Source organism: Mesoplodon bidens (genome assembly GCF_964165515.1).
Source record: "Mesoplodon bidens genome assembly, chromosome: 1".
Taxonomy (NCBI): Eukaryota; Metazoa; Chordata; class Mammalia; order Artiodactyla; family Ziphiidae; genus Mesoplodon; species Mesoplodon bidens.
In genome coordinates, this window is record NC_138176.1 from 36,185,738 (window position 1) to 36,201,400 (window position 15,663).

Sequence of the window (15,663 nt, forward strand, 5' to 3'; positions counted from 1 at the left end):
ATGGATTGGAAGACTTAATGTCGTTAAGATAGTAATACCCCCTAAATTGAATACAGACTCAACACGATTCCTGTCAAAATCCCAGCTGGCTTTTTTGCAGAAACAGACAAGTTAGTCCTAAAATTTATATGGAAATGTAAGGGACCCATAATCACTGAAAGAACCTTGAAAAAGAATAATAAAGTTGGCAGCCTCACACTTCTTGATTTCAAAACTTACTACCAAAAAAAAAAAAAACTTACTACAAAGAAACAATAATCAAGACAGTGTTCTACTGGCAGAAGGACAGGTACATAGATCAATGGAATAGAATTTAGAGTCCAAAAATAATAATATGTGTCTATGGTCAACAGATTTCAACAACAGTCCAAGACAATTCAATGGGAAAAAAGGTTTTTTTCAGCAAATGGTACTAGAGCAACAAAATAATGACTTAAAATCCCTACCTCACACCAGACACAAAAACTAACTCAAAATAGACCAGATGCCTAAAAATAAGAGCTAAAACTATAAAACTGTTAGAAGGAAACATGGGGATAAACCTTTGTAAACTTGGGTTAGGCAAAGGTTTCTTAGATATGATCTCAAGAGCACACAAGTGATGTATTTAAAAAAGAAAAAAAAGATAAATTCGGCTTCATTGAAATTAATAACTTTTGTGCTTCAAAGGATACCATCAACAAAGTGAAAAGACAACCCACAGACTAGAAGAACACATTTGCAAACCCCATACCTGATAAGGGGCTTGTATCTAAAATATATAAAGAACTCCTACACCTCATTAATAAAAGAACAAATATCCCACTTAAAAATGGGCAAAGGATCTGAACAGACAGGTCTCCAAAGAAGATATAGAAATGGTTAATAAACAAATGAAAAGATGTTCAATGTCATTAGTCATCAGGAAAATGCAAATCAAAACTACAATAACACTTCATACTCACTGGTACGGATATAAACAAAGTCAGTTAATAGTTAAGTGATGGCAAGTATGTGGAGAAATCCGACCTCTCAAACATGCTGTTGGGAATGGAATATGGTGGAGCCAGTCTGGAAAGCAGTCTGGCAGTTCCTCATAAAGTTAAACAGAGTTACCATATGACCCAGCAATCCTGCTCTCTGGTATACACCCATGTATGAAAACATACATCCACACAAAAACCTGCACACAAATTTTCATAGCAGCTTTATTCATAACAGGCCAAAAAGTGGAAACAACCAAGATGTCCATCAACTGATGAAGAGATAAATAAAATGTGCTATATCCATACAGCATTATCCATATCCATACAGTGGAACAATATTTGGCGATAAAAAAGAATAAAACAAAACATGCTACAATATGAATGAACCCTAAAAATAATACTTTAAGTGAAAAAACCAATCACAAAAGGTCACACATTTATATAAAATGTTCAAAACAAGCAAATCTATAGACAGAGGGTAGATTAGGGGTTGCCTAGGACTGGCTATGGGAGGGGGAGTGACGGAGAGTGACTGGTAATAGGCATGAAGTTTCTTTTGGGGGTGATAGAAATGTTTTAAAATTAGATGGTGGTGATGGTTGCACATATCTGTGAATATGGTAAAAATCACTGAATTGTACATTTTATCTGGGTGAATTGTATGGTATGTAAATTATATTTCAATAAAGCTGTTTTTAAAAAAATAAAACCAAAGGTAATAGGAAAACACGAGGACAGAGAGGGCATAGGAGGTGAGAAGGTGCTAAAAACAAACTTTGCCTCTTTTGGAATTACTTGATGGCAGCCATATGGTGGGGTCTGAGTTAAGAAGACCAGAACTCACTTGGAAGTCTGGAAACCTTTTCTCAGTTCAGCACAAGTTAGTCTTGTTCATTGTTTCTAGTTTCAGCTCATTCAGTCCTCCATCTCTTCCCTCGGGATGAGAAAAAATGGATATACCTCTCTATCCCCACACCTTTCACATGAGTATGGTATTGCCTAATACGCACCCTTCTCCATTCTGAGAATATGGAGCCTGTAGATGTCAAATCACTATCTCTTCATCGACATCTTGGTTAGAAAGTTATGATAGTATCTAAGTGGGAAGTGCGTTGGAATGAGAGTCGCTGTTAGCCCCTATGACAGGAACAATAGAGTGCAGGTTTGTGTATGATGACAAAGGGCTTAGAACTCCTACTCATGGGAAGCAGGGAGGGACACATCAGAATGAAAGGATGAGATAAGACTGGTGGGAACAGGGATATACTGAGTCTTCCAGTATCTGGGCTATCATACTGCTTCCCACCTTATCCTCTATCCACCGCTCCCACCCCCCTAAACACAGATACAAAGCACTCCTGTTTTTACTTTGCATGCCAGAGAATTAAATACATGGAATTTGCTGCTTACTATCATACAGTCACACTTCCACAAGCCCACAGAGTTCAGTAAAAATAAAGCATTGCTTAGGGAAAGAACATGGGCTAGGATTATGAAAATACTTATCCCCCAAAGCAGAAAGCCTCCACTTTCAAAGAGCTAATAACTAAGAATGTAACAACCTAGCCTCTCATATACTTCCACCATTACCCATGAGTACTCATCCATTTGAAGATTGCCAACTAGTATAATTATTAGCTGCTAAGAACAAGTTAGACCACTAAAAAACTAGATTAACAACTTACTTTGTTACCAAATTGGATCAGATTCAAATTTGTGCCACAGGCCAAAGTTTCTATATTGTCAAACAAACTTGACGCAAAAAACAAAATATTTTAAACCTTGTGACAAACAAAAATGGCAAAAATTTTAAAATATTTGGAGAAATATTGAGATATTTAATGGAATTTGAAGACCACAAAGTGTCACTAATAAGACAATTTCTTTCTCTACTTTTATGTTCCTGCCCATGGATAAATTTCTACAATTGTATTATACTAAAAGAAAAAAAAAAGAGTTCTTACTTTAGATAAGAGATTATTTAGCTCGTGGGGATGAAGCTTCACCACTTCTCCAAGTTGCTGTGCAGCAGCTTTTCTTGTAACTGGAGTAGTGCCAGTATCCAGTAAGATAAAAAGACGGTCAAGCCTAAAATAACAAAAATATAATGCTTATTCTGAAATGTTTCTTCATATGTATAAGTCTGAGTCAGTAAATGTACATATTAAACACCTATGAAGAAAGATTTATGGTAGGGTCACAGGAGATAATCTAACCTCTACTCATAAGGAACTTGCTATGGAGGTGGAGTGAATGGGTAAGGCAAATACACAATTAGAATATGGGGTTAAATACAGGTATTGTACATGCATGGACACATACAATAAGACACATGTCAGAAAAGATGTACAAAGTGCTTTGAGGAGTGGGAATGGAGGCAACAAACACTACATCCCCAACTGTATAATACTGAGAAGGCTTTCTAAAAGAAATGGTGTATGAGCTGGACCTTAATGGTAGAAAAAAATTTCAATACTGGTGGAGATGAGGTGGTAAAAAGGAAAAGGGGGAGAAACATCTGGAAGAGGGAATAAGAAGAGAACAGCAATAAAAGGAGACTATATTTAGGGAAGTGAGTAAAACAGCCTGGTTGTAATTCAGGGTACACTTAAGAGAACAGTGGAAGATTCAGCTAATATTGTGGAGACCCTTGAATTATAGCTCAGCCATGAAAGTCTTGGGTCAAGAAAGTGATGGGACTGGAGCTATGCTTTAGAAAGATTAGTCTGGCAGCAGTGTGAAGCATGAAGTAAAATGGAAGGAAAGTTCTTTTAGAGAACTTTCAGACCTGAACTACAATCTAAGACTAGAAAGAAGTTGGGGAAAACGCTGCAGAAGTAAAACACCACGGTATAGTAATTCCATGAAATGTCAAGGAAATGAAAGGATTCTGAGACTCTGAATTTTAGAAATGAAGATATCATTAAAAGATATGGGAATAACTAGTGGAAGAAATGTTATTGAGAAAAGATGACAAGTTTATTAGTGGCAGGGACAGGAAAGCTGGGGGAGACCAAAAAGGATAGTTGAAATAGAGATCTGACGGTCAGGAGAAATTCGAGACGAAAGGTATATAGATATATGAGTCATTCGTATAGAAGTGACAGATACAGCAATAAGATCTCTGAGGAAAGAGTTTGTAAAGATAAATAGCATAATGGGACAAATTCCAGAGCCACAGCCCCACAATTCAAATCCCAGTTCTGCCACTTATCCAACAAACGGTTTGGATTAAAACCACAATGCCTTATACCTGGAATAAGTGGGGAGAAATGGAAAACTGTGTCCCTTTGTTTCTGAGATACAGGAAAATCCTAAGATTTTAAAAAGGCAAAGAAACCAGTAACTACCACCAGCTGTCCACATGGTAGAAGATCTAGCCCTTCCACCACAGTACTCACCAGGCTCAATGAGGTAAATGGATGCCACAGGTAATGAAAGGAAGGCGGCTTCATATCCAGAATAAATGGGTACTTTAAACAAGATGAAGGGTGAAAAGGGGCAAGGTTATATTAATTGTGCCCAATCCTATATGAGGGGAGATTTAGAGAATACACCTTTAAATGTCATCTAATGAGGAAAAGAAAGCAAGCAAGGTCCCAAAGTTAAGCATGAGCATTAAGTATTAATAAACTGCAAAGAGGCTCATATTTTACTTCTGGGATTATTTTTCTTTCACAAAGAGCTAAAAAATTAGAAAGCAAAGTTCTAAAAACCTTTTACGAGAAAATATAAAGCTGTAAGGGGGCAAATGAAATAAGCAGGGTTCTTCCTTCTCTTCTTACTTTTTCTTTTCGAAGGGGCAGTATTTATAAAACTAGCCAGTCACTGATAAGCACAAAATCACTGTAACTGGTAAAAAATATATATATAACTAAAATAGATCTTTTTCAGTCAAGAAGGCTAAGGGTACTATGAAAACTTTTCAACTGCTTCAGAACAAAACACTAAGAGGCGAGGTTCAAATTTTACAGTTAAGGGTATGTGTAAGAAGAACATAGTTCAAGAAAAATATTTGAGGTAATTAAAGCCAGTGAAATAAAGGGGAAAAAAAGAGTAATACAACACATTTTTTCTTCCAATATACTGAATAGCACACAGAGTGATTTTATAGAAATTATTTCTAAAAAACATGCAAAAATCAATTTATTTTATACACTGTGCATAGACACACCCCACCTTTTGACACAATATTTCTCCTTATCTATTCAAGGCTATCTAAATACTTGTCTTTACCCATTCATTCTTCAGGCCTTGCTACAGGATTTGGTGAACAGTGACTCACAGATAATGGGACAAAAGGGAGAAAAAAAATTTTTCTGACAGCTGGTTTTCTTAAAGTTCTAACACTAAGTCAGACCCCAAATCCCTTCCCCATAAAATGACTTTCCTTATACATCCCATACATAACCCTAAGAATGTTCTTTGACGTATTTTCATCTTTGTAACTGATTATGATGTTAAAGTTACTGAAACTCTCTCTGAACCTTCACAATAAATAAATGCCTATTTCCATGACTCTGATTTTGGATGCCTCTGCTCAATGAAATTTGCAAAAAGAAATTTTAAATAATCTATAAACAACTTTCTATCAAGGCAAATATTCATTTTAAATCTATATTCTATGGCAGGCAAAATTATCAAAGATTAAATGTTTTATTATAAAGATTATGTCTTAGGTCAAATTTATGCAACAGTGGACTTATATTTGCATATGATGCATGCATTCTTTATAACAATATCGGGCTCTCTTGTATATGTACAGTTCACATAAATCCAGGACTTTCTTACAAGAAAACAGTGGTAAAATGGTAAAACAAACTAGATAGGAAGTTAGGAGACAAAGCACTACTTTTGTCACTTGTTAGAAGACTTAGAGAAGCTCACTTAACTTTGCTTAACCTCTTATTTGGTAGGGTTAAACTAGATTTAGCCATATTTTATAGCTTCACATCACTGCATTTGTTCTAATAGGGTTTTTTTTTCCTTTATATACCACAGTGTTTGTCATATCTTTGAGTTATTTGATGCAAAGTTCCCTAGACTGCACCTCTGGAAAGACTTCAACTACTTCATAATTCCCTTTTTTTTCTGGCTATGCTGGGTCTTCGTTGCTTCACACTGGCTTTCTCTAGTTGCGGCAAGCAGGGGCTACTCTTCGTTGTGGTGCGTGGGCATCTCATTGCAGTGGCTTCTCTTGTAGCAGAGCAAGGGCTCTAGGCACACAGGCTTCAGTAGTCGTGATGCGCGGGCTCAGTAGTTGCAGCACACGGGCTTAGTTGTCCTGCAGCGTGTGGGATCTTCTGGACCCGGGATAGAACCCGTGTCCCCTGCATTGGCAGACGGATTCTTAACCACTGGACCACCAGGGAAGTCCCCATAATTCCTTTTTTGATGATGGAGTTTCTGCTTTTGTGACTAAAAGCAAAGCTGGCTGCAAAATGAACACTCTAAGGAAGTGACAATACTAACTTGTTTATAAATCCATGTGTAAAAAGTTAAAATAAAATTGACAGTTTTCCCCAATCATTTCCACTTTCCTCAAGTCCCAGTTGCCACTCCCTATTCCTTAAAAAGGAATGGACTGAGTAGATATCTAGATTATGGAACAAGAATTATCTCGTTCTCTACTCATTACCTCTAAAGGTCTTTACATTTATCCTCTTTCAATTTCAGATGAAAAGCCAATCCTCTCTTCTTCAAGACTTACATAAAGTCCCGCTACTTTTTTTTTTACCATCTCCTTCTACCCTCATTCAATTATCCTTTCTCCAATATCTTAAATCACTGCCTTAGTAATCTATTCCCTTCTATCTTCAAATATCCAGAGGTCCATCTTTAATGAGAAGATAAACTGCTTGACTTCCATCTTCTAGAACACTTTCTTTTTGCTGCCAAGCATCTTGAACAAGTGCTTAAAATCACTTCTTTTATCTCCTCACCATACACAATTTAATCCCTATAAATCAAGTTTCTATCCTTCTTTACTACTAAAATAGCACACCTGAAGGTCACCAATGAACTTCTAAGCTCTAAATCTAATGGGTTTTTTTTTTTGTAAATCCAATTTTCATGACTCTTCTATGACATGTGATTTCAGCAAGTACCCCATTCTTAAAATATTTTCCTTCCTAAGTTTTCACAACATTCTGTTACCCTGTTCTTCTCTGAACTCTTAATTCTTTCTGTGGTTTCCCTACTCTTAACACTCTTTTTTTTTTTTTTTTTTTTTTTTGCAGTACGCGGGCCTCTCACTGCTGTGGCCTCTCCTGTTGCGGAGCACAGGCTCCGGATGCGCAGGCTCAGCGGCCATGGCTCACGGGCCCAGCCACTCCGTGGCATGTGGGATCTTCCCGGACCGCGGCACGAACCTGTGTCCCCTGCATCGGCAGGCGGACTCTCAACCACTGCGCCACCAGGGAAGCCCTCTTAACACTCTTAATATGAACATTCTCCTAGATTCAATCCTTGGCTGCCCATCTCTCACCCATTTCTCTTGTAGGAAACTGTAATTTGTTTAAACTATAACACAGTAAAAATAATCCCCAAACCTAGCCCATATGGGAGCTCCAGTGCCACACTTTCAACTGCCTGATGAGCATAACTCCATACTAATGTGATCTCATTGCTAAACTTACTTCCTAAAGCACTCTTTGATCAAATTATTACCTTACTCTAAAACTTTCATTGGCTCACCCTTACCTACTAGATAGCAATCAAAAACAAAAAAGTATCTCCCAAACAGGGTCCATTTTGGTTTCCACAGTTTTGTCTACCCTGTTTCCTCTACTTGGAATGTCTTTCTTGGTCCAATTCTTCAGCTAGCTCCCACCCATCAAGATTCAGTTCAAGTCCTTTACCTTCTTGAAACCATCTCAGACTACTATACTATTACATCCTCTTCTAAAATCCACAGGGATTCCCATCTTAAATAACCACTTTGGCATTTATTATGCATTTTTTGGCATTATTATGAATTCTTGTGTCTTTACATTAATTTGTCACATGTTGTCTTATGCTCGTTAGGCTTCACTTTCTTCAATGATTCTTTTTGTCCCCCACAATACTTTGCAGTGTCTTTGCACAGTAGTCAAATATTTGTTGAATACTTGGTATTTACTGTAATTAAAATTATAGATAAAGAAAAGTTCAAGTTTCTTGGGGACAGGTTTAAGCACCATTTTTAAGCAAAGAAAGAGGGTGCTATATTACAATTTTTTTTGCTTCCTTCAAGAAATATCCTTCATCTGTCATAGCTATGTTACATAAAAACAAGTTATAAAAATAACAGAAGTGATGCTAAGGCAATGTTTCAGTAAGTGAAAAGATGAACACAGCAGTACTTCAGCAATCTGAACATCATGGCAGTTACACTTGCTCCAAAGGGCAAGACGAAAAAGACCGTGCAGTAGGCACTGTATTCCTTCAATGATTTCTACCCTTCCTAAACTTTCCTTTAGTCCTCTGCTACCCAGCTTCATTAGAACCATATCCTGCTCAAAGACCTTCGACTCCTCTCTAACCTAATGCTGACTCTGCCTCACAACCACACAGCTCCTCCTGCTTTCTTCAAAGTCTTTTATCCCGATGCCATGTCATGTCAGCTCTGCTCCCTCACCAGCCAACTGCCCTGAGGGGAGCAGATCGGCTCACCCTCTCATCCAATTCCAGGCTTGTTTATTCTCACATCTCCCACCTTTTGATGGCCAAATATGCCTCCCTGAATAGAGGAATGGGGACCCAAGAATGCTTCTTTAGTCCTCTAGACTCAAAGCCCCTTTTGGAGTTCTCCATTCCTCTCTCCAGGACAACAGATTAGATGCCACACAAAAGGAAGAACAAAGGGATGTGCAGACCAGGATCTCACAAGAGGGCAATCTGACCTATTACTCCAAGATAGCCAGCTATGAGGCAAGCAGGGTAAGCATCAGCGCCAGGCCACAATGGAAAAGGCTGGTATAATGAACTGGTAGGGGACAGGAAAGGGCATGAGACAGAGTATTATGTTGGAGAGCAGACAGGGCCCTTGATGAGGGAGAGGTCTGAAGGCTAGGTGATCAACAGAAAAAGGAAGTTAAAAGAAGGGCTGACTGAGGGAACACAGTACTTACCATGATACTTCTTTTGGCTAAACCTTATGTTGCATAACAGCTAATAGAAAAAAATGACATTCTTCATTCGCCGAAGGATAGACAGATGGAGGAGAAAGAGGTAACAGATGTCAAGCTGAATGGAAGGTACCAAAAACTGTAGATGAATAATTTTAATAAAACATAAGGCAATTATATTTGACAGTATCCACTGGTTATGAATCTACTGATGATGATAATCTGGCCCATTTTCAATTTGGATTTTAATTCACAGAAATAACTATAAAAGATATGATTCATGTTTATTTTACAAACCTGTGATTTCAGAAAACTGCTCTAAAGACTGCCTAGAGGGAAGAGGGAATGGGAAGACGTGTGCGGGATTAAGAGACACAAACTACTATGTACAAAATAAATAAGCAACAAGGATACATTGTACAGCACATAATAACTTTAAATGATGTATAACTTATAAAATACTGAATCACGATGTTGTACCCCTGAAACCAATACAGTGTTGAAAATTAATTATACTTCAATTTAAAAAAAAATGTGGTTAAAAAAAAAAGACTGCCTAGGAAAAGGAAAGTACGTGGGAGTTTGTAGAGGTTATGCTGGCAACTGCAATCTAACTTCAGCTGTTCGCATTATGGTAATTCATAAAGTAAAAATATAAAAAGAAATCATATGCATTTTGAACTATAAAATGTGTCCTAGATTACTACTTCATCATTAATAAACATATATATATATATTGCATTTCCACTCCTAAGCCATTTGAGGATGAAAAAAAAGTATAAGATATAACTTCCTCAATCTACTTCCAATCTCAATATTCTCAGAATAAATTTAAACACTCTGAAAATTTATGGAAGGTCTACTGGCAGAATACCTCACACGGATGGCTTTGTAATCTTAACTAAAAGGGATTGGTCAGCGAAGTTTGTCCATTTTGTCATACATTTTTTACATTTACTATTTGAAGTTTTACTTTTCTGTGTTACTTAGGGAATAAGAAACTAAATAGCTGATATGAACACTGTACTTAGTCCTACATAATATCATCAAGCAAGGAAGTTATGGTCAAAAGAAACAACTTCCAAGAATTGTCTAGACTGATGTTTTAAAATGTATGCCTTCTAGTTCCTACTGTGGGTTATTTGAAACTATGTTAATGTTATGTTTTTTAAACAAGAAAGTAGATTAATTTGAAATACGACATAGGACACTAAGAACAAATATGAAGATGTGAAACCACACCAAAGTCAGGTGCAAGGGCAGGTGCATGCTAGATAATTTACATTCCCCCCACTCCCACTCTAGAACACAAACTCCATGAGAATGGGAACTCCATTTTTGTTCTTTGCTGTATCTCCAGCACCTAGAACATAAAAAGCACTCTGTAAATACTAGTTAAATGAGTGCTGAAAAAGGACAACCAAGTTGTGCTATGTCCTTCAGGCCATGTTTTTTTCTAAACTCCGCCTCCTGCATGACTTTATCTTAAAGACAAAATCTAGGTTTTGCAGGAAAAATATCTGTGGTTTTAAAACTTCATTTGAAATTATACACTTTAAAATGGTGAATTTTGTTATGTGTATAGTACTTTGAGAAATCAACTAAAACAGCGAGGAATTTACCACAGGGATTAAAATGGATACACTTATATAATGCCTCCTCCACCTTTCCTAGCTTTTTGTCCCTACATTTTTTAAATAACAAAATATTTGATATAATTCAATTTACAACAGTGCCTTCTGTCAATCTTATAATGGATAGAAATTAGCAATAATGGAGAAATAGGCCTAACAAACATAAGCAACCTGTGCTGTCCTATAGATAAGATTATTTTAGCATTTTCCCTGTCAAGAGCAAGGACCCACTGTAATTTGCCCCCGCATCATGAAACCTCTTTTTACTTGGCAGAACAGGCCATTGAAACAATGTTTATCTGAAGTATCAGCAATGCAGAGAGAGAATTATCAAAACTGAGCAAAGTTCTGCTCACATGTAGCAATTTGTTTCTTCCATAAGAGGGTGTGTTCCCTTTTTTCCCCTGAATCTTTTCTGAACACTGCATCATTTTTAAATGCAAAGAATATGTGTCACAGACTTAAGGCACGACTTCTAAAACAGTCAAGTCATAATTACCGTCTCGACATTTTAGACATGAACTTTATAGCAGAGATCACTCAGGAAAAATTCTCTAAATTATATTTTTACATTTTCTCTATATGATGAAGGAAAAACTAAGTTCATAATAGCTAACAACAGTCAATCAATTGTGGTATAAACAGGCAAAGGTATTAAAAACAATCTTTTTTAAAAATCTGTATTAAGCCATGGAACCCAATATCATCACACACTTCACCCACACCTTCTGTAATAAGCATAAGTTTAAACAATCCTTCTAAGGTTGCCTCTACTATTGGTGGCTCAACCCCAACTAGATGACAGATAATACAGGGAGAGAGGCTCTTGTGAGCCTCTACAAAACAGTATTCAAAGATTTAACAATTATAATTCAAACTGTTTGCAAACAACACTGAAAGCCTGTAATATATACTAATTTTTTTTTTTGCTGAGGTTGATTTTATGGGAGCAAGTCAAGTAGCCAGTGAGTGAGCTTGGCTGACCTTCCAGTATTCACATCTTAAGGGCAACATTGTTCTCCTACATGTGTATGCTCTTTTATTTAGGGTCTAAAGGAGTCATACATTTTTAAGTAGTATTTCACTGCATTTTATAGAGAATTTCAAGTGCTATAATTGTATTTGCAATTTTAGAAAGTCACAAAGTTTTTTTTTGGGGGGGGTGTTTGTGGCAAGATTTAACTCATCCATGGATCAAGAGTTGACCATACATTTCACGATTTGCTACATTCTTATAATTCAAAGTACATTAAAACTAGGCCTTTACAAAACTAAGTGGGGTCTAAAAATTTTGATTACACAAAATGCAGAGTTACATTATATCCAATTTGCATTATAAAAGACCATGCTATCACAGAATTGTACTAGGTTATAAACTTATAAAACTAGTTCTGACAATGTTTATTATATTTTTAAAATTATAATTCTGGCTAATAGTCAAAGCTATAAAGTTTTTCTCCCTCGGGGAAAACTGTAAAACTCAGAAGCACTCATTGAAAAACACCAGAAATACTCTACTATACATAAATTACAGAAAAATCATGAGAGGAATTAAAACAAGAAACAAAGCACTCACTTATTCCTTTTTTAAAAAATGTATTGAGCACCTACCAGGAACGAGGCACTCTCCTGGGGATAGAAAGATCAAAGACATTCCCTTCTCTCACAGAGCTGATGCTGAAGCAGGGGAGAGAACAATTAAACAATCACTTACAAAGTATGATAAATATGACTGATAGGAGTACACGTTGGTGCAAAGAGCTCAGATGAAGGAAAACCAGAGAAGGCTTCCCAAACAAAGTGATATATGTATAGGCTTAGGGTTTAGACCTAAAAACTAAGGTTGGAATTAGCCAGACTTGGGGGGAAGTGGGGGAGGTAGGAAAAATGTTCCAGAGATAAAGACTTGCAGGTGAGAACAAAGATTCAGAATGAAGGGGAGTGGAGAAGAGAGAGAGAGATGCAGAGAACCTGAGACAAGATGAAGCTTAAAAAGGTAAAGTAGGAACCAGATCACAAATGATCTGGTAAGATGTGTTTGTTACGGAATGTGGCCTTTATCTTAAGGCAACAGAAAACTAAAGGGTTTTAAGCAGAAAAAAGGCCATATTAAAATTAGCATATTACGGGCTTCCCTGGTGGCGCAGTGGTTGAGAGTCCGCCTGCCGATTCAGGGGACACGGGTTCGTGCCCCGGTCCGGGAAGATCCCACATGCCGCGGAGCGCTGGGCCCGTGAGCCATGGCCACTGAGCCTGCGCGCCCGGAGCCTGTGCTCCACAACGGGAGAGGCCACAACAGTGAGAGGCCCGCGCACCGCAAAAAAAAAAAAAAAATTAGCATATTAGCAAACAATAATATAACTGAAATGAAGAATAAATTAGAAAGAGATGCCATGGGAGGCAGGAAGAGCAGAGTGGCTGCTGTTACAGGTATCTCGGATTAGAGATGATGGTGGTATGGAGGAGGACTGTGGTAATTCGTATGGAAAAAAAAAAGACTGGCCAGAGAAAGATTAGAAAGGTTGAACTGACAAGATTGGATGTGGGGACTAGCTAGACTGGGGGAAAGGAAGGGAGACCAAAGTCAAATATTATTCCTAGATTTCTGGATCTTGCAATCTGAACTTAATATTTCCCTTCTATTGGAAATACTTACAAGGTTCTAAAAATATTAGTTTCTTTTCAGTTACACACATAGATATAAACAGTGCAAAAAATATTTTAGATTTGGTTCTAGCAAATATGATTTTTATCTCTTGAGCCATCTTCCACCTTTTCTACAATAAAGTATTAAAATGAGTCTGTATTCCACACCAAAAGGAAAAAGGAAATTTAGTTAATAAAGATAGGTGCTCAGTGCATGGAGAAAGCCAGCTTGAAATTAAAGCTTGCTATCCAAAGTGAATCCTCAGATGAAAAAGTCAAGGACTGACAGTATCCCCAAACCAGAAAGTGTCTCAAAAGTGTTTTCTGTGGGGCTTCCCTGGTGGCGCAGTGGTTGGGAGTCTGCCTGCCAATGCAGGGGACACAGGTTCGAGCCCTGCTCTGGGAGGATCCCACATGCCGCGGAGCGACTAGGCCCGTGAGCCACAACTACTGAGCCTGCGCGTCTGGAGCCTGTGCTCCGCAATAGGAGAGGCCGCGATGGTGAGAGGCCCGCGCACCGCGATGAAGAGTGGCCCCCGCTTGCCCCAGCTGGAGAAGGCCCTCGCACAGAAACGAAGACCCAACACAGCAAAAATAAATTAATTAATTAATTTAAAAAAAAAAGTGTTTTCTGTGAACCTATTATATTACCAAAATAAGCACAGGACTAGCTCTTTCATAAGACCATGACAGGCTTTCTTTTTACAGTAGAATTTGATAGAATTTTGGCAAGCTAAATAAAAAAGATCTATGGAAAAAAAGAGCACCACCCTTTGAAATCCAATGTCAAGAACAAAAAGCACTTGCTTTCAAAACTCACTCATTCATTCAGAAGTTCAGGTGCTCTAAACTTCTGTAAATAGATTAACATTGGCCAAGCAGATTAGGCGCTCTTTAATCTTTCATTTTGTCTCTATAAAACTATAACCAATACTGTGAACATATACCGTCGACTCAGGAACGAAATTTCAAGAGCTACTCATTTCCTTAAACGTTGTACCACCTTATAAACAGAATACCATATTAAGTTTGTATATCAATGTATTTATAATGCATGTATTTATATATTCATATGGTGGGGGACTATCCCCTACTTACAAACACACATGTCCACTAACTTCAAGCCTCTGACAAAATGTACTCCCCCCACTCTCTCATATTGGAGGAAAGGAGAACTTTCCTTCTATAGCTAAACAAATAAATGTCTTGCTGGTCTTTCTACAGTTTCCTATCGATGGGCATCGCTTTAAACTAGTGTAAGACTCGCGATACATCTTTCACGCCTTAGTTGAGAAAAATGATGCTAATACAATAATTTGCTAAAGATTACAGTGCTGACGACTGAATGTGTACTGTCAAACAAAGGGAAGAATTATACTATAATGTAAGGAAAAAGTCCTCAGGAAAGAACATATCCCTAAAGCCGTAAACACAAGATTTTAACATAATTAGAAGGTCACGTAGATAATATTAACTCAAAATCTCCCCGACTTCGACAGTTGCTACCAAGTTTTCCCGTGAAATGGAGGTTAGGGATCGGCCTTAAAATGCTCAGAAAGAGAAGAGACTCTCCTAGAACTGAAAGGGGGAAGAGAAACCAGAGAAGAGAAACATGGTGAGGAAAGAGAAAAACTAGCCCTAACGCGCCAAAGGGTCTATTCAACAACAAAAAAGACATTTTTGAACCGATTTACGAGGGGTAACCCGAGCCCAAACCCCCGCAGACCGAGGGGCGAACCGCGGAGTCTGGGGAGGAAGGCGCCCAAGCCCAGTGACAATGGGAACCGTTCCTTTCTAAGAGTGGGGGCTCCGAGAGGAGACCGTGCCTCGCCCGGGCCGCCTTCCCGTCCGCTCGGGAGAAGCTAGACCCACCTGGAGACCGCCATGGCCGGGCGCCGGCGGTTCGGAGCTCCCCGCGAGCGACGCGCCGCGCTGCCGAGGCGCTAGTTTCCAGGGAGCGGAGCGGCACAGGCCCAGGCCACGGAGCAGACAGGAGCGGCCGGTGCAGCGCAGGATGTCCCGGCGCGGGCCCTCGGGCATCTGCCCCGCCGCCTACCAGAGCTCGTCCCTGCCGCGGCCCGGGAGCAGGGGTCTGAGACGGCGGCTCAGGCAGCAGTCCTCCGACCCGCACGACTTCAAACCGGGTGCCCCCAACCCCGCTCTTTGCTGACGCAGGCGTCGGCACGCCGGACTGAGCGTCAGCGCGCCGGAAGTGACGCCCGCTCACCACCAGGGGCTCAGCTCCGCCGCCGAGTAGGAGTATGAGCCCTTACGGGCTGGCTGAACGCGCCGCCAAAAAAAGCTGTCTTT

General features: G+C 38.9%; 1 protein-coding gene across 1 annotated transcript in view; it reads right to left on the reverse strand.

The window, feature by feature from the left end:
• The window catches only part of BTAF1 (B-TFIID TATA-box binding protein associated factor 1), a 95,406-nt gene extending 80,087 nt beyond the window's left edge, over positions 1-15,319 (reverse strand). The window contains exons 1-2 of the mRNA XM_081251711.1: positions 15,226-15,319; positions 2,930-3,053 (exon numbers count right to left, since the gene is read on the reverse strand). Coding sequence (XP_081107837.1) covers positions 2,930-3,053; positions 15,226-15,239 — 138 coding nt within the window. The 5' untranslated portion in view covers positions 15,240-15,319. The remainder of the gene's footprint in view (positions 1-2,929; positions 3,054-15,225) is intronic.
• Positions 15,320-15,663: the final 344 nt, after the last annotated feature.